The sequence below is a fragment of the Ursus maritimus genome, unplaced genomic scaffold (assembly GCF_017311325.1).
Source record: "Ursus maritimus isolate PB19 unplaced genomic scaffold, ASM1731132v1 scaffold_14, whole genome shotgun sequence".
Lineage (NCBI taxonomy): Eukaryota > Metazoa > Chordata > Mammalia > Carnivora > Ursidae > Ursus > Ursus maritimus.
The window spans coordinates 2,050,679-2,068,923 of NW_024423786.1; the positions used below are offsets into that span (position 1 = coordinate 2,050,679).

General features: G+C 51.9%; 1 protein-coding gene across 1 annotated transcript; it reads left to right on the forward strand.

Moving 5' to 3' along the window:
* Positions 1-648: 648 nt before the first annotated feature.
* SEC61A1 (SEC61 translocon subunit alpha 1) lies at positions 649-17,974 on the forward strand. Its single transcript, XM_040628367.1, has 12 exons — positions 649-805; positions 1,075-1,142; positions 4,036-4,101; positions 4,188-4,266; positions 5,197-5,328; positions 7,246-7,355; positions 7,638-7,791; positions 11,420-11,580; positions 13,273-13,470; positions 13,722-13,913; positions 14,316-14,392; positions 15,919-17,974. The coding sequence occupies exons 1-12, from the start codon at positions 799-801 to the stop codon at positions 16,103-16,105; spliced, it is 1,431 nt and encodes a 476-aa protein (XP_040484301.1). The 5' UTR covers positions 649-798; the 3' UTR covers positions 16,106-17,974.
* Positions 17,975-18,245: the final 271 nt, after the last annotated feature.

The following is an 18,245-nucleotide window of genomic DNA, read 5'->3' on the forward strand; positions in this document are numbered from 1 at the left end:
TAGCAGGCCTATTTCCTGAGCTGTCCCAGTTCTTCTCTGACCGTCTGTCGCTCCAGGAATTCATCCTGTTCGTCCTCAGACAGCAGGGACTCGGCAGGAGTCATTTCCGAGACCCCATGCCCAGGGCAGGCCTCCGGTTTGCTGAATGACTCAACAAACGAAGGTGTTCCGTCGGCCTCACCAGACAGGCACCTACTAGGAGCCAGGCATTTCGGTCTGCGCCGGGACACTGGCTCCTGATCAAAGGAGCTTACACTCTATTCACTAATTCAGAGTTATAAGTACTATGAAGGGCATAGAAGTGACCTGGGACACCGCCTTGCTCACGGGGCTGTGAACGCAGACGGCTTCTGCCCTTTGCCTTGGTTTCTCCACCAGCCCGCAGCCGCCCGGCCCCCAGAGCCGAGGCACACCCTTCAACCGCGCGCTGTCGCTTAGCCAGGTCTGTGCAGCCGCACGCGCTCAATCCCGGCGTGCCCCGCGCCCCGCCCCGTTCCGGCGACTCGCTCGCTCTTCCCGGGACGCCCAGGAGCCCCGCTGCATGCCGGGAGTTGTGGTCTCGGCGGCCGCCGTGCGGCGCAGCGAGCGGCCCGCAGCGCGTGGCAGGAAGCGGAAGCAGTGTGCGGCCCGCCCCCAGCTCCGCCCCGCGCCGCGCCGCGCCGCTCGCCGCGGTGCTAGCACTGACGTGTCTCTTGACGGAGGTGCAGCGATCCCGAGCGGGCTGGGCCGCGGACAGCCTCACTTCACTCGCCCCGGAGCGGAGCAGAAGCGGGATCCGGAGCCAGAGCAGCCGCCGCCATGGCGAGTGAGTCCCTCGGGCAGCCCTGGCAACGCCGGGAAGGATCAGAATCCCCTTTCCCCTCACCGGTCCGGGCGAGCGGCCAAACCCCTAGCCCGCCCGGGTCCCCGCGGACCGAGGCTCGCGCCCCCGGCTCTCCTCGGGGTCCTCGCGTGCCCCCGTGCGCGGTCTGCGCCCCTAGTCCCTGCTCCTACTCATGCTAGGCGGAAGGGTTCCCCAGGGAGCGGGGAAGGTTTTCACGTGCCCTAACTCTGCTTTTGTCTCTCCCATCAAAGTCAAATTTCTGGAAGTCATCAAGCCCTTCTGTGTCATCCTGCCGGAAATTCAGAAGCCCGAGAGGAAGGTAAGTTCCCCAAATCGCCGTCCAAGAAGGTTTCACGAACTGTCTGGGCGCTCGAAGTTTACGGTACTATTAAAAATGGCTTCAACACGCCAGATGGAAACTCTGTTTCCCATCCCTTCCTCCTGGAGTGTAGTTGTGTATACTCCTGAGCTTTGTCGGAAGGTGATCTGGTTGTGTGGGAATTTCCACCGGAATCATGGTACTTAATTTGGAGCGTCTTTTGTGGATATTACTCCAGCAAACAAAACCTCCGGTTTGCTCTGTCCCAAAAGTGGGTCTCGGTGGTGAATGAATAAGGCCTCAAAAGCCTCAGGATACTGGGGTTGAGTTACCTTTCCTTCACCTCCAACGGGAGCATTTCATGGCTGGGTTTTTCTTTTCCTAGGAGAAACTTTCGGTATGCAAAAAAGGAGCTAAGAGCAGTCACTTTATCCTGTGCAAATGAGTTAGTACTCTGACGGTCTCGGGAAGAGGTACAGAGAAAATAAGCGTTTTGTGAACCCTGCTTTTTACAGCAGACATATTAAAACATGAGAAGATAAAAACGTAGAACCTTTATCAGAATTTCTGTTCCTACACAGCTACAGCCCAGGATAGCGAGTGTTGCCAATGTTGGTGAAGCTGTTAAACAATGGGGAAGTTTTATTTGCATTCTTGCTTTCAAGAGAATGAATAGTAAAAGATTTTTGTCTTTAGATTCTTTTCAGACTGTTGTTCATGCATTCACATATACATCCGTGTACTTGACATCAATATGGACACTTAACGTTCTTGAAGTCTCCTTTTTTTTTTTTTTTTAACTTAAAGTCATTTGTATAAGTGCTCCACATACGTGCTGCCTTTGATGGGCAACCCCTCAAGACAGAGTTGTCCCTTCCACCCCAACTCCCTAGCATAGTAGAAAGAGTATGGCTCTGGAGGTAGACAAGCCTGGGACCCACCCTTCACAAACCTCTTAATAGCTGTCTGACCTTGGCCTTGTAACTAAGTGTGGTAGATGTAGCAGTGAAAATATGTGCAGGGTGTAGCAGTGGCTCAGGAAGGGATTAATTCTGGAAGATGCAGTTTCTGATGGTGGTTTTAATGGAAGAATAGAAGTTTTTTTGAGGAGAGGGAAAGGAATTCCAGCATAAGGGATACATGGTGTGCAAAGCAGACAAGCAGGTAGGAGGGTGTTAGCTGTAGTTCCATATTGCTAGAACATAAAGGGTGGTGGGGAGCAGTGGAAGGGCCAGGTGATTAGAAAATGCTTGGTGGAAGTCGATAGAAGATGAGAGTGGTTTCGAGGCTTTTGTAACAGAGGATGTATGGGGTGGGCTCCCGGCCTCCTCCCCCAGTACTTTTTATTACATTGTTTTACCCTTAATTCATAGCAAATACACTGTCAAACTATCACACATTACAAATTAATTAACTACAGAATTGCAAGATTTTATCAATTCCAAAGCTTTTTGAATGAGAAGTGATCGTTGGCTAATTCAGGGGCTGTTTCAAAGTTAACGTAGACAGGGCTGGGATAAAGAGCTTTTGAAGTTTTGTTGTTGAATTTGGCTGCATCCAGGAGAGACTTGGTTATTAAGAAATGAGGAGTCTTATAAAAATTGTCTACTCTTTTTTCCCCATAAAGAATCCTTTCAACACAGGCGTGTTGTGTTCCTGGGTAGCCAGAAGTGGTGTTGCCTTCCCTTGGCCTCCTAATTTCTTGGTGCAGTGCAGTGAGGTGACAGGTGGGAAGGGGAGCATTCTTAAGAGGAAGGAGGGTTCTGTGAATTTGCCCCAGCTTCATGTGGAGTGTTGGACCCTGAATGCCCGCTGCCTTTGTGTGGCGGTCTCCTTGGGGTCTGCCTAAAGTGGCAGTCATGGAAGACCTCAACTTCTGTTCTGACCGGAGAGCCAGACTCTGTCTTGGAGCTCACGTAGACTTTAGACTTCTTCTCCCCTCCAGTTAAAAAGTACTTTTTCAGAGCACAGTTCTGTTCACTTAACACTGTCTCTCGCAAGGTGTTTTTCCATATCAAAATCCTCAGTCCACACAATAATTATGGTGTTTTTTTAGGCCCTTTTAAGCCCCTTCTTGTAGGATAGGCAGCAAGTCCTAGGGAAGGCACTCAGTCGGTGAGGCAGAACACCTGGAAAAGCTGCCAGTTCTACTTGATACCAGAGGGACCTTGGGCAGGGATTCTGAATTTTTCGGATGGTACTTACTTGTCATTTATAAAATAATTCCCAGTAGTCACTTGGCCTGATGTGAAGAGTTGTGAAACGTTGTAAATAGGTGCTGTTAGTAGGCATTGAGTAGGTTAAAGGTGTAGCTCTCCCTGCCTTCCCCCCAGTACTTTTTATTACATTGTTTTACCCTTAATTCATAGCAAATACACTGTCAAACTCTCACACATTGCAGATTAGTTAGCTACAGAATTGCAAGATTTGATCAATTACAAAATCTTTTTGAATGAGAAGTGATTGTTGGCTGGTTGTAAGGACTGGTCTGTTTGAGGGATCCCTTGCTGTTGCGACATTGTTTGATCTGGGGTCTGACCCTAAACTGTTAATGCTGGTGATTAAGAGCACAGGTTTTGCGCTCAAAACTCACTTCAGCTGTGGGATTTGGGGCAAGTTAGTTTTCCTAAGACTTTGGTTTCTCACTGTAAAGATGGCACTATATGATACGAGGGTCCAGTGAAATGGTACTTGTGAAGGTTTCTGCATAACTGCCTTGTACATAGGAAGCATGCAGTACATGTACTTCGGTTTCAGTGCTTATGTTTGGCACACGGTTTGAAGTGTTGGCTCACTTCTCTGGTGAACAGAGAAAGGGGTCCAATTCGAGTTCATTTCTCTCAACTTGTTTGTATCAATAACTACAGCTTTAGTGCATTCTCTTCCACTCTAGATTCAGTTTAAGGAGAAAGTGCTGTGGACCGCAATCACCCTCTTTATCTTCTTAGTATGCTGCCAGGTAAGCGCAGTCCCCGTTCCAGAATCGGGGGGGTGAAGAGCAGGCGGGGGTCAGTGTGCTGACTCCTTTTCTCTGCTTGTTTCCAGATCCCGCTGTTTGGTATCATGTCTTCAGATTCAGCCGACCCTTTCTATTGGATGAGAGTGATTCTCGCCTCTAACAGAGGTAGGACTCTGGCCATCGCTACCTCTCTGCCATGTGGATTTGACTGGCCGCCTGCAGTTCAATCACAGGCTTTGGCTTTGTGTGGAATTCAGAGAGTGTTAGAGAAGAATGTTAGCGCGCTGTGCTGAATAGCCCCAGCAGATGCCCAGTTCAGCTCCAAGGCATTTGAATGCAACACAAAACCTGTAATAACAAGATAAGTCTAGGTCATAGAGGATAAAAAAACACGGAAAAACTAGGATGTTTTTTTAAACAACTGAAATGATGACATTTGTGCCAGTCTTTCTCCTGTTTTGATAACATTCTTTGGAATATGTAATTTATTTCTGAGCTACATATCTGTAGGTTACATATACGTGTCCAAAAAACACGTAACGGTGTTTTGTATACTTTAACCCATTACCTGTGGCGGGAGGATTTGAACATTTATGTTGATACTGCTTTCGATTAACTCGCTTTTTAAACATAGTTCAAATTAAGTTCTAAATCAGTTGGAAGTGTAGCGTATTTTAGCATAATGGAAATAGAGGTTTATTCACAACCAGATACAATGGTGCAGACCTTCTTTCCAACTCTGGAAATTATTTGAATGTTATCCTTTTTTATTAACTGATGAAGAGACGAACCTTTCTTATCTCTGTAAAACCAGAATGAATCTGGGGTGAATTTAAATGCAGTCATCTGTTTGAATGCCACGTGACTTCCTAAACAGAATAAGATGTTGCCTGGCTGACAGAACAGAATGAATTGAATTATACTCTAATCGTTGATATTTGGGGATTATTTTTGAAATTAAATGCTGCTAGCAAACTGAAACACATCGGATTTGTATACAGGGTACACCCTCGAATTTTGCTCATTCATTTTCTTAATAATGTGTTGCTTTTGCAAGCTCATCCTGGCTGTGTTTTGCCTTTCCCTTTCTTCAAGGCACATTGATGGAGCTGGGTATCTCTCCCATTGTCACCTCTGGCCTCATCATGCAGCTCTTGGCTGGCGCCAAAATAATTGAAGTTGGTGACACCCCGAAAGACCGAGCCCTCTTCAATGGAGCCCAGAAGTGTAAGTGAGATTTTGAATAACGTTCACATGTCTGTAGGTGAGAATTCAAATTTGCTCTAAAGTTTAGGGCATCGAAACAGGTTTTTTTGTACGATGTAACCTCCTTGGCCCACCGACCCTGTAGGTGTACTGTGGGCTGTGTTAGCGAGAGAGCACTTGGACCAGCTGGACGAGGCAGGGAGTGGGTGTCACAGGCCCCAGACGCCATGTGATCAAGGGGAAGGAGCAGGGCTTGGAGGTCTTGCCCTCCACCAGCCACAATTTCCTTACCATGTAGAAGGAAAACTTCAGAGCCGTTGTTAAGACTTCAATTGAAGAGCGTGTGTAAAGCCTCTCTCAGTGCCTGGCATGTAGTAGTTACCCAACAAGTGGTGTTTTCTCTCTGCTGGGAGTTGGAAAGGATTCAGCTTAGGGGGAAGGGATCCTCTCAGTCCAGCTCTGCTATTTCCTAGCTCTGTGACCCGGGACGAAGTTAGATGACAGTTCTGAAGTTTCCATCTCTTCATCTGTAATAGTGAGCATAATAATGGTATTTGCTTTATAGCCGATAATGTGTTACTAGTAATAGTAACCCGTCCTCAGAGTGAACCACGTGCAGCCTCTGGCTGTGAAGTGAAATGTATTAATTAGGAAATGACATTTACAGTTGCCTACGCTGCCATGTTTTCTTCCACACCAGCATGTTTTACACATCTTCTGAAGTTAGCAGGTTAACTGAGCAAGAAAGACTAATCCAATTCAGACTTGTCAGTTTCAGACACAAATCAGGATTTAAAAATGTACACATGTATTATTTTTCAAAAGCACAAATCAGCTGTTTTCTTTTTGGTCTTGGACAATGTTTTGACATTTTTCTGTCATAAGACATCCATTTTATTAGGCACCTTTTTAAAAAGTCAAATGGAAACTATTTGATGGGCACTTTGGAGTAAAATTGTATTTTATGTGCAAACTAAGCAGAAAAGCTGAAACTGAATCCCAAACCCATCTAGTATTGTGGAACCAATAAAAACGTGGATTCCACTGTGCCTAACAATGGAGTCTAATGAGCTACAAGAAGCAAAGCCATGTGCGTACAAAAAGGAAAGTGTCTTTGGTCAAAAGAGCTTTGTGGCTGAGGAAATGGGACTAGTAACTAAATTGACTGCTTTGTGAGTTTTTCCTTCAAAAGCACATTAACTACAAGCTGGGAAGGGATCGCTTTATCCCAGAGTTAATATTCAGTATTCTGGACTCGGACCCGGATGACGGGCCTGTAGAGGGCCCGGGCACATAGTCAAGCTGGGGACCTCTCCAGAGGCCAAGTGACCTGACCTGAGTTTGGGTGCTGCAGGTCGGCACCCTCACCAAGTCACGTGCCTCTGGACGTTGTTGTCTTCTCTTGCTCCCTGACTCACCTTTCATAAGAACTAGGTTAGAGGGGCGCCTTGGTGGCTCAGTCAGTTAAGCGTCTGCCTTCGGCTCAGGTCATGATCCTGGGGTCCTGGAATCAAGCCCCTCATTGGGCTGTCTGCTCAGTGTTTCTCCTCCTCCCTCTGCATCTCCCCCTGCTTGTGCTCTCTCACTCTCTGTCAAATAAATAAAAGCTTAAAAAAAAAAAAAAAAAAAGAACTAGATTAGTACATTTCAACTCTTTTTCTCCTGCCATCACTGAAAGGAAAGCGAATTTAGGAGAAGCTGAAATTGAAGCGGTTGCGGGCTTTTGTTAGAAGGCATTTGAGTACTTGTACCCAGTACTCTGGTACTTAGGCCATGGGGCCGCTGAGTGTTCCTGGATCGAGCCCCTCGCAGGCAGTGTGTGTATTCATCTCCATCGTCCTCCTCCCCGGTGCCTGGCGCACAGGGGGTGTTCCGGCACTGTTCTCTCCAGACCATGCAGTGCCCCACTTTGAGAACACCGTTTTCTTGTGCTTGCAGTGTTTGGCATGATCATTACCATCGGCCAGTCCATCGTGTACGTGATGACAGGAATGTACGGAGACCCTTCCGAAATGGGCGCTGGCATCTGCCTGTTGATCACCATACAGGTAAATGTGGCTGTGACGTATCCCCGCTTCTGAGTAGCCCCTCACACTCACTCAGACTTCCCAAACGGCAGCTTGGAGGCGTGCATAGAAGCAGCATGAGAAGAAGCCAGGGCCCTGTGGTGGCTTTTCCGAGTTCACCAGAGGAAGGTCTACTCCGCCTTTAGCACTGATAGCAGAGAAGCTTGGTACTGCAGAAGGAAAGAACCAGGCCCGTGGAGAACAGTAACGTGCAGTCTGTTTAGGTTTCTTTATTTTTTTTCTTTTCTGTTTAAATTTTCCCAGCTCTTTGTTGCCGGCTTAATTGTCTTACTTTTGGATGAACTTCTGCAAAAAGGGTACGGCCTGGGCTCTGGGATCTCCCTCTTCATTGCCACTAACATCTGCGAGACCATCGTGTGGAAGGCGTTCAGCCCCACCACTGTCAACACTGGCCGAGGTAAGGGCCCTGGCCTTCCCTGGGGACGGGGCTTAGTAAAAAGTACCAACACGTGCAAGGCAGGAAACAGAAGTTCCCCCATTCCAAGGAAAAATCAGGTTAGCTTTAGGTTCGTCTCTTCTAATTTTCCTGGGTGTATCTGCAGGGTTTTTGTTTTTAAGGTAATCTCTATCTGCAGAATTTTTTAAACACAGATAGTTTTGTGCTCATAAAGATGTCTGACTTGGATTTGTCGTGTATTTCATGGGCATTTGCCGTGCCGAAATACATAATTTTGCCTCGTTTTCCTCAGCACAGCATGGACTTCCCGTTGCAAGGATGAAGCAACATTTATTATAAGCAGTCTTCCCGTGGTGGACATTGAGGGTTCCAGTTTCGCTGTTGTTGCAACAGTGAGACAGCGTCCATCCTCACACGTTCGCCTTTACCTATCTTGGCGGTCGCTCGCGGTGAATACGTTTCTAAAAATGAAATTACGGAACCGAAGTACTTGCCTGTGTGAGGGGCAGTTTTGGGAGAGAGGCGTGAACTTGGAGCTCACTGGCTTTAAGTCCTGGCTGTTGCTAGTAGTAGTTAGGTAGCCTTGGGCACATTCCTCTGCCTGTGAGCCACGGGTGCCAGGATTAATGAGAAATAACATGAAATTCTGTAATGCCTGGCTCAGAGGAGATGTATGTCGCGTGTAAGTGTTCTGCCTACACGGAAGGGAATCTTGTTACAGGCAGTGTCTTTAATAATAAAACTTCCTAAATACTAAGGGAAGTGTGACTTATTAGGAAAGGAAAAATCAGGTCTTTTCATCACTAAATATGTCATTTACTCAGAAAGGTTTCATGAGAAATAAATATTCATGTGTGTTTATTTTTCTTTGAGATGAATGTTGGAAACCGTCCCTGGTGTCCAGAGGCCACATGATCTCATTAGTGAGACTCAGAGTAGGTCTGTGGACAAGTGAAGGCCACATGCACCCAATAGATTACAGGGAAAAGAGAATAACTTGACATAGGAACTGTCAGAAGAGCCTCAGTGAAGAGGGGACAGGAGCAGACTTGGTTCCTCCCTGGGCACTTCTGGAATTGTAGGAAATCCAGGACAAATTGGGAGAAACGAGAGCGTGGAAGGGAAGGTTTTTCAGGGATGGGTGTGGAAGGGCAGGAGAGTGAAGGGATCATGGGTTCGGGTGTGTGAAGACTACCACTGGAACTGGCCTGGGAGCTTCCTGAATATGAGAAGTGATACCAGAGTGGGGCCCAGGAGGGGAGGAGTCAGTAAAGGCTCGGAAGCCCCGACCAAGGAGCCACCTTCCATTGAGCAGGCCAGTGAGGCATGAGGGGTTGGAGTGTGGAAGGAGTGATTCAGCCTGGACTGGAGGGGAAGACGGGCAGAGAACATAGCCCGATAGCTGTTCCGTCGTCCAGCTTTGACAAGCTAGCCCCTCATGGAAATCACGGAGCAAGGGCACGCGGCAATGAGAGTGTAAGAGATGGGACAAAGGAGGTTCTTTCAAGGGTGATGGAAAATCGCAGAGCAAAGTTGGGTTTGTTTCTGGCTTTAAAAGTGTTGTGCTGTCAGCTGGTTGTGTTCGGGACCGAGCCCGAGAGAAGCGCAGCCAGGAAGGGCCCCTCCAAGCCGCGTGTGTGGGCAATAAGTGTTGCCGTGAGAACTGCGGGGTGAAGGGAAAGGGAAGAGTGGGGTCCTGAGGACTGGACCCTGGAGGAGGGCAGGGGTCACAAAGGTCACAGGCCTGAGAAGGCAGCATGGCAGCACATCTGGAACTCTGCTACGGTGTGGCTTGTGCACATGGAAACACGTTCGTGACCGTGACCCTCAGCCTGGGAGAAAGCCATTCCCTAGGCAAGTGGGAACAGCCCAGATGGGATTAGCGGGGACCATTGGCCTCTGTGCCTGAAGTAACTCTTCGCGCTTGGAAGCTCCGTCTTCCCCCGAGATGCAGCAGGCCGTGCATTGCAAGAGAGCTAGAGCTCAGCCCTGGCATTGCCCTCCACTCAGCAAGAACTTTACCAGGCACCCCCGAAGGGCCAGGCGCTCTTCTAGGCACTGGGGACACAGTGAGCTGTTCCGTATGGCGGGTGTTACAGCAGGTGCCTCGGGAAACCAGGCAGGGAAAGAAGGTGGAGACACAGTCACAGGGTTAGTCCGGTGATCGGGAAGACCCCTCTCAGCAGCCCCCCGCCTTGGAGCAAAGTCCTGCAGAGGAGAGGCACCCGTGTGAGTGTGGGGGAAGGATGTCCCATTTGGAGGGAACGCAGCCGCAAAGGCCCTGAGGTGGGAGTGTAGCTGGTGGGCAAGCTCAGCATGTGTAGCCGGTGCAGAATGAGCAGGGGGAGAGGAGTCGGAGCTGAGGTCAGAGGTATGGGGGTGGGGGGCAGCGCAGACAGAGGGCAGAAAGGAGCGAGTTCTTCCCGGCAGCTGGGGCAGCCACCTCTGTGAGGCATGCGCTTGTCCTGGCTCCAGCTCGAAGATCCCTGAAGCCCGTGCCCTGGGAAGACAGTCCAGTGCTGTCACGAGCCTGGGAGCAGGGGTGCGTGGGGACCGAGGACAGCATCACTGTGAGATGAGGAGTTACGGACAGTTGGGACAGTGTTTCTTTCACAGAAGCCTCATTCCAGAAGAGGTCAGTGGTGATGCCCATCAGATGGTTGGCCCAAAGCGTCGTCTTGAAATGCTCCGGGAAAAGCAGCAGGTGGTGCCAGCCGCCGTGTGTTAGAAACTCGAGCAAATGCTGTAGCACGACAGTCCCGAGGCACACCTCACGCTGCTGTCACCAGTACCGCCAGCTGCCCTCAGAGGCCATGGCTCTAGACACGGCACTAGCTTCACGCATGCGCGCCGCCAGACGATGTCATGACATAGTTCGAGTCTCCTGGGTTAGCAGAGATGACACAGTAACGCAGCGCTCTTGTTTCTTGCTCTAGCTTTTGTTTAACTCTATAAAGTTCTTGAAAATTAAGAGATCTGTAGGCCTTACTAACACCCTGTGCGCCCCAGGTTCCTCTCACTTGCCCCTCTGCTGCCTGCTCCTCGGGTCAAGTACCCATTCTCGCTCTTTGAGCTCAGTCTGCTTCGTGGCTGTGGTTTCCTGGCTCTTACTGGCCTGTCTCCTTCCGCGCCCTCTCGGGGTAGGGCCTCAACTCGGATTTGGATCAGCCACGTGGTGGGCACTCATGTGGTCCTTTCTGCTTGGCCATCCGTGGAGGGAGCAGAGCCCGAGCCCCGCCTGCCCCTCAGAGCTGCTGATGCTCGGACTGCCCAGGCATTTCCGGGAAGAGAATGTGGCAGCCGGGAGGCCCCTCTTCAGTGTTGGGCCCCCCCCGCTGGAGTTGAGCAGACCTGCCTTTATGGTTTAGTAACTGATCGTCCCGCCACACCTCCGGTAGCCATTGACTCATACGTGCTAAAGAACTGAGAGCAATTAATTCAAAAGGTAGACTAGCCCTTTCCTTTTCTCTACAAAAGCAACAGATGAGAGAACTCTCTCCCTGTGGTTGTGGGAATGGGTACTGCGAATGATAGGACTTAGTCTTTTTGGCCACTAAGAAGACCCTTAGAGCCAAGTTTAGCTGGTGGTTTGTTTCTTTACCCCCTGCGTCCTCTCCTTCACCAACAGGAATGGAATTCGAAGGCGCCATCATCGCACTGTTCCACCTACTGGCCACACGCACTGACAAGGTCCGAGCCCTTCGAGAGGCCTTCTACCGCCAGAATCTTCCCAACCTCATGAATCTGATCGCCACCATCTTTGTCTTTGCAGTGGTGATCTATTTCCAGGTGCGTCCAGATCCCAGCACGGCGAGTTTTGATGGTTTGCATTTAAGGGTCAGGATGCCTTGGCATCCGCGTCCCCCACCCACACCCTGGGGGGAGCCTGTCCCATCACGTTGTACTGAAATGAGATGGCATTTGAAGGACACAGGTACCATGTGAGTGGGACATGTGCCTCCCACGTCCCCCCATGAGTCGGGGGACTTACTGGGACGAAACACCATTGAGGCAGAGCTGACATTTCCAGAATCGTGTTCCTTTGAGTTGGGCCCGACGGCCCACAGAGAAGATATATTTTTAAGTTCTTTTTTTTTTTTAAAGATTTTATTTATTTGACAGAGACACAGCAAGAGAGGGAACACAAGCAGGGGGAGTGGGAGAGGGAGAAGCAGGCTTCCTGCCAAGCAGGGAGCCTGATGCGGGGCTTGATCCCAGGACCCTGGGATCATGACCTGAGCCAAAGGCAGACACTTAACAGCTGAGCCACCCAGGTGCCCCTATTTTTAAGTTCTTAGGTCAAGAGAAGCGAAAAGTAACCAGACTAACACCTCGTCTCTGACTTACCCAAAGTTTGTACCGTAATTGCAGGCAAGAGCCTCATGCTGGAAAAGGCCTTCCTCTTACCTTTTGAGTGATCAGTCTGTGTCATTTGCTTCTGGGACGAGAGCTGAACTGCCAGTTGCTTTTCTGTAGTCGGATTAATCTTTGTATGTTTGATCAGCCACTTCGTATTCTAATATTTATTGACAGGAGACAGCAGTTGGGAGTAGTTGAATGCTTGTTAGAAAGGTATTTAAACCAGGGAAATGCTTTTTCCGAGGAGCAAACAGTTCTGTTCCTCTGGCTAAGACTCAGCTGCCTCATTACGAACAAGCGGACTCTTCAGGGGCTTGGCAAGTATTTGCGTTTGGAGCATGCAGAGTTTAAGTCCTACGTATTCTGAGCCCTGTTTTAGGCGCTAAGAGTTTGTGAAAATCATATCAAAGAAACCCTTCCTCCAGGGGTTTCCGAGGGAGAGGCCGTATTCCTAGAAAAGCTTGGCTTCTGCGTATGATTAGAAACCTCCTAAAGGGCCGTTGCGCAGTACGAGGCAGGTGCTGTTTTGACATGGCCTTGGGGCCACTGAAAGCATAGGTGAGAGAAGCACTGCTAGGACTGGGGCATGTGTTCTTCAGGCTTTTCTAGTATATTCTATGTAGAGCTGGATATAATGTGCTCGACTTTGGTTTCTGACAAAAATGGGATTATCTCTGCTGGGCTTTGGTGTGTTTTTGAGCCAGTACTTCTGGGAACCTTTTCTTTTTTCTTTTCTTTTTTTTTACATTGATTTATTTATTTGAGAGAGAGAATAGAATGAGAGAGCGTGAGAGCACAGGAGTAGGGGGGAGGGGCAGAGGGAGAGGGAGAAGCAGACTCCCCTCTGAGCAAGGAGCCAGATGTGGGACTCGATCCCAGGACCCCGGGATCATGACCTGAGCCGAAGGCAGACGTTTAACCGACTGAGCCACCCAGGCGCCCCTTCTGGGAACCTTCTGTTCCGATGCCCCCAGGTCCAGAGATGGGTACGGCAGGGGGACCCCAGAGCCTTGGAGGCGATGCTTGGGGCCAGCTCCCCGGCAGTGGTCCGCAGCCGGGCTGGGCTCCGGGCAGGGGGCCGGGTGAGGCAGTGAAGGCCGTTCCGCTCTGTTCGGCTCTCAGGGCTTCCGCGTGGACCTGCCCATCAAGTCCGCCCGTTACCGAGGCCAGTACAACACGTACCCGATCAAGCTCTTCTACACCTCGAACATCCCCATCATCCTGCAGTCCGCCCTGGTGTCCAACCTGTACGTCATCTCCCAGATGCTGTCCGCCCGCTTCAGCGGCAACCTGCTCGTCAGCCTGCTGGGCACCTGGTCCGTAAGTACCGCTGCCCGGGCCTCCGCTCTGGCGCCGCGGCACGTCGCCGCATCCGTGCGTCTCCGCCACAGGTGTTTGCTCGTCACGCCTTTGACAGATTCAGCGCGGTCGAGTCCCTTTTCGGGGAGGGAGCCGTAGGTACTGCGGGCACCGGAGCGGCATCGGCTTCGTCACCTGCTCAGAGCTCTTTCTGTCCTGAGGCGAAGGCATGGCGAAGCGGCCCTCACCGGCGTTCTGCGTGTTCTTTCCAGGATACTTCTTCCGGGGGCCCGGCACGCGCGTACCCGGTGGGCGGCCTTTGCTATTACCTGTCCCCGCCGGAATCTTTCGGCTCTGTGCTAGAAGACCCCGTCCACGCTGTGGTCTATATCGTGTTCATGCTCGGCTCGTGTGCGTTCTTCTCCAAAACGTGGATCGAGGTCTCGGGCTCGTCTGCCAAAGATGTGAGTATAAAGTACAGTGAATTTCCAGAGAGGGGGTCCGACTGCGGAACAGTAGTCCTCGCCCATTTTTGGCCTGAGGGGTCTCCACCTGTCCCCTCTTCCGAAGAAAGCGGCCCGTGAACACCCGCAGACGCCCCACGCGCATGGCGGGCCGTCCTCAACCGTGAGGGCCAAAGATAGAGCCCCGCGGTAGACGAGCGCTCGGCTGGGGAAGCTGGAGCCGCCGTATGCGGGTAGGCTGCGTCACGTGACTCGTCCACGGCGAGGCCACAGTTGCCTCTGTGGGTGCCGAGGGTGCGGACGAGGAAGAGCTGTGAGCGCTGAGTCCCACGGGAGCCGTCTGCCTTCCCTTCAAGTTCAGGTTTCCGACGTAACGTTGTCTCCTTGGTGGGCGTCACGCAGGTTGCAAAGCAGCTGAAGGAGCAGCAGATGGTGATGAGGGGCCATCGAGAGACTTCCATGGTCCATGAGCTCAATCGGTGAGTGCTGGCCCCCGGCCCCCAGACCCCGCGTTTGTGGTTTCCTTCCACACCAGGCATCCTGACCCGGCTTAGGGATTTCCGGTTCAATAACTCCTACCCTCGGGTAACGGGATAGAAGAGACCCCGGTGTCTCTAATTCTTGCTAGGTGCTTGCTAGATGCTGGAGACTGGGGATAGGATAAAAAATGCGTGCAGCCCCTCTCCTCGAAGAGGGAGCCGCCAGGGAGCGAGACAGCAGCACGCGGCCCCGCGGGTACACAAGGGTGTGGTAAGGGTATGGACAGTGGGCTGGCCGCTGGGGCATGGGGCTCCCTGCCCCCCCCACACACATGCCTGTGCTCTGAGGGCTGCTGCCTGAGTGCAGACGAGGGCTGAGGTGAGGTGAGCCTAGCGAGGCTGCTCGGGGAAGGGGCCATGCCCAGGGTCCCTTGAGGAGGCTCAGTGCTGGAGGCAGACCCACCAGAGGGAGGGAAGGCCGACTGCCGAGAGGCCGCGGTGGGAGTTTGGACCGGGGGGAGGACGGGGTCCCAAGTGCTGCAGGAACTTGGAGATGCAGAGGAGAGGCTGGCCGCAGCGCTTGGTGACCAGCAGGGTGTCAGGTACGGGAGAGGAGAAAGCTCCAGGCTGGCCCTCGGGGTGTTCGTGTGGCACTTTGCCGTCGGCACCTCCTTTCCCTTAGCGCGTAGCTGGCTCTCGCGCAGCCGGGGTGCTGTACTAAGTATCTCCGGCTTTTCGAGCCTGTTGTGACGACTCATTTTCCTCCACCACCACTGGGAAACGCCGCAGGCAGTACGTACATGGATGAGGGAGGCTGTTCTGCAGAACTGTTCACTAGCAGGTGACAGAGCAGGCCTGCCCCGTGGCCCGTAGCTTGCTCGCTCACCTGAAGGAAGCAGCCACACGAAAAGCCAGTGGTGCAGGTGTCAGGTGGTTTTCAGATCTCTAGCAGGGGCAGTAGGCAATCTCCTTCATTCTCTTCTTAAGACTCCTCTGAGGCCTCTAGATTTATACCACCATTCAGTCGTGATAGATTGCACGCCACTTGGGAAATTTTCTAGCCACGTTAAAAAATAAAAGTATATCTGAATCTAACAAAATGCTGTATGTAGGCTATATCTTAAAAAGAAAGTAAAAAGAAACTGATTAAATTAAAAGATATATTTTATATAATTCCCCATGTCCAGAATATAATTTCAAGTTGTAGCTAACATAAGAACAGGCATCATGAGATATTTTATATTCTTGTCTTCAAAACGTCATGTGATGTCTTCAGCATCTCGATTTGGACTAGTCCCATTTCTTGAGCCACGTGTGGCTCACGTGGCACCTCCCGGACAGCACAGCCCTAGTCGAGACCATCAAGGCGTGTGAGTCGGTGAAGGGTCAAGGAGGTAGTGGAGTGACCTCGGAGTCAGGTTCCTAAATCAGAGGTGGGCATGTCCGATGGCCCGGCGCCCTCCTGTGGCCAGGCTTGGGGTGGGGACCTGCAGGTGGCACGTGGCTGATCGTCCCCCTCTCTCCAGGTACATCCCCACCGCCGCGGCCTTCGGCGGGCTGTGCATCGGGGCCCTCTCCGTCCTGGCCGACTTCCTGGGAGCCATCGGGTCTGGAACCGGGATCCTGCTTGCAGTCACAATCATCTACCAGTACTTTGAAATCTTCGTGAAGGAGCAGAGCGAGGTCGGCAGCATGGGGGCCCTTCTGTTCTGAGCCGTGTCTCCCCGGACCAGGGAGAGGGGGCCCTGCCCGGAATTGCAAGGGAGGGGAACAGGCCTCACCGTGGGGTGCTCGTCACAGGGAGTGCTGCTGCGGCACCGGGACTTTTGTTTAATAACGTTTTTGAATTTCATATTCTTTCATTCCACTTTGTAAAGTGCTAGAATTTTTCCAGTTTGAAATTTTGCTTTTTATGCTGGCATTGGCAAAAAGAACGGTAGAAGGGAGGTTTTATGGAGCTGACTGCCAGAGGTGGGGACGGTAAAGGACTGTCCCCAAGTGTCCATGTAACTTTTGTTGTAACCTTTGCACCTGCTCAGCGCCGTAGGCGGCTGCAGTGGTCTGAGCTGTTCCCCCACCGACAGAACGTCTTTGTGGCTAGAAGCACAAACCTCGTAGCCGTGTCTCCCATCGTGGCCATAGGGCACGAGGCTGAGAGCAGATCTTGTTTTCTGGTGGACGTGACTCCCTAGTGAGTCCCTATCACAATCAGGGGTAAGAATATCTGGCTTCATACTGTTTCTCTGGAAGACACCATCGTTTTCCCTTTTTATAAGTAGTTTTTTAGGAACAAGCCTCTTCCAAAAGAAAGGGATGGGTTTTCCAGAAGACACTCTTGGGCCATCTGTTAATTTTTCTGCATGTGCCTGTTGGCTGTTCTTGTTGACTGTTCTGGTCGGGCTTTGAGGCTGAAGCGCACGGAGTCGGCTTGGCTCTGCCACGTCGTCTGTCGTCAGTTTGTGTCTCTGATCGAGCGAGGCCAGGATTCGCCAGCCTTACGGAGTTGCGCGTGGCCCAGCCAAGTGGACATTGTCTGGAGGACCCTCAAAGTGAGGTGTGTCTGTGCAGTCCTGGTGGTTGTCGCGGGCCGGGCCTCCCGCTCACCCCTGGAGACGGGGAGAGACGGCAGCTTCGCTTTCGCAGGCCCCCGTACCTTCCAGGCTGAGGATTTCCCTTCGTGTGGGTAGCACTTGTTTTTACTGTGCCTAGGACCAAATGCATGTTAAGTAAATGACCAGATGCCACCGGTCTCCTCTTAATTTCCATCAGCACCGCCCCGCAGAGAAGAGGGCGCAGGCCCCACGTCCGTGGCGAAATCAGGGTCAGAGAACTTAGGATTTTGTTTTTGTTTTTTAGTAAGTGCTCCAGTGTTTGATAGGGAAAGACTCAGGATGATGTCTAAAATGAGTTCTGTTTGTAGTAACAGGGGACCTAGATTTTAGGCGTGGAACCTTTTCTGAGGCCTGCAGGGAGGCTCCTCAGGGGACAGGCGGTGCTTGGCAGCAGGGACAGCAAGTCGGGCGCACGAGCCTGAGGAGTTCTCCTGGAGGATGCCCCAGTTCTAAGAAGGGAGCACCCGGGGCCCTGCGGAGAGAGACGCCCCACCAGCAGCAGACACACAGTGGCCTTCGAAGCACAGAGCCACGGTCACGACTCAGCAGAGCCGAGTCCGAGTCCTAGGACACCTCACTCACAGCGCTGACCAGGAAACAAACCGACCGAGGGACAAGAAGCGACTTGCCTAAAGCCACCCGGCAAGTCAGCAGCAGAACCAGGTTGGGCCCGACAGGTCTGTCGACCCCCCCAGTCCAGGGCATCCCACCATATCACACGTGGCCTTGTCAGACCCAGTCCTGAGCAGAGACGCGGTGCCTCCCCGCAGCACGCAGTCTGCTCGGCCCACCCACGGGCACGCTGTGGGTGCCAGCCTTGTGGGTGGGCCCCGCGTGGCTCGTGCTCTGTGGTCCGTGATCACGGTGGGTGGGGGCTGACCCCAGCTTCCAGGGGACTGTCACTGTGGACGCCAAAATGGCATAACTGAGTTAAGGTGAATAAGTGACAAATAAAGCCAACTTTTTTCAAGCCACTTGGTCACGTTCTCTTGGTTTACAGGCCCCAGGATGGCCGGAGGTGCAGAGCGGGGGTGTCCTCCGGGGGGGGCGTGCAGCGTGGTGGATTCCTGCTTTTGCACAGGGTGCCCTAGGTGTCCCCTGGATGGAAGTGCCACCTCAGAAAGGCATTTTGCGTGGGAAGGTGCCTTCTCCTGGTGGTGGCGTCAGCTGCATGCCCGGGCTTCTGGTGAAGTGAGACACGGGTGACGGCCTGGTGCGGGGCTGGCGTGTGGGCAGCCCCG

What these genes read in the sequence shown, in the direction of transcription:
- SEC61A1 (XM_040628367.1), top strand. An exon ending in TCTTCTTAGTATGCTGCCAG is followed by an intron (nt 4,102 to 4,187) that starts GTAAGCGCAGTC and finishes GCTTGTTTCCAG; the next exon opens with ATCCCGCTGTTTGGTATCAT. An exon ending in CTTCAATGGAGCCCAGAAGT is followed by an intron (nt 5,329 to 7,245) that starts GTAAGTGAGATT and finishes TTGTGCTTGCAG; the next exon opens with TGTTTGGCATGATCATTACC.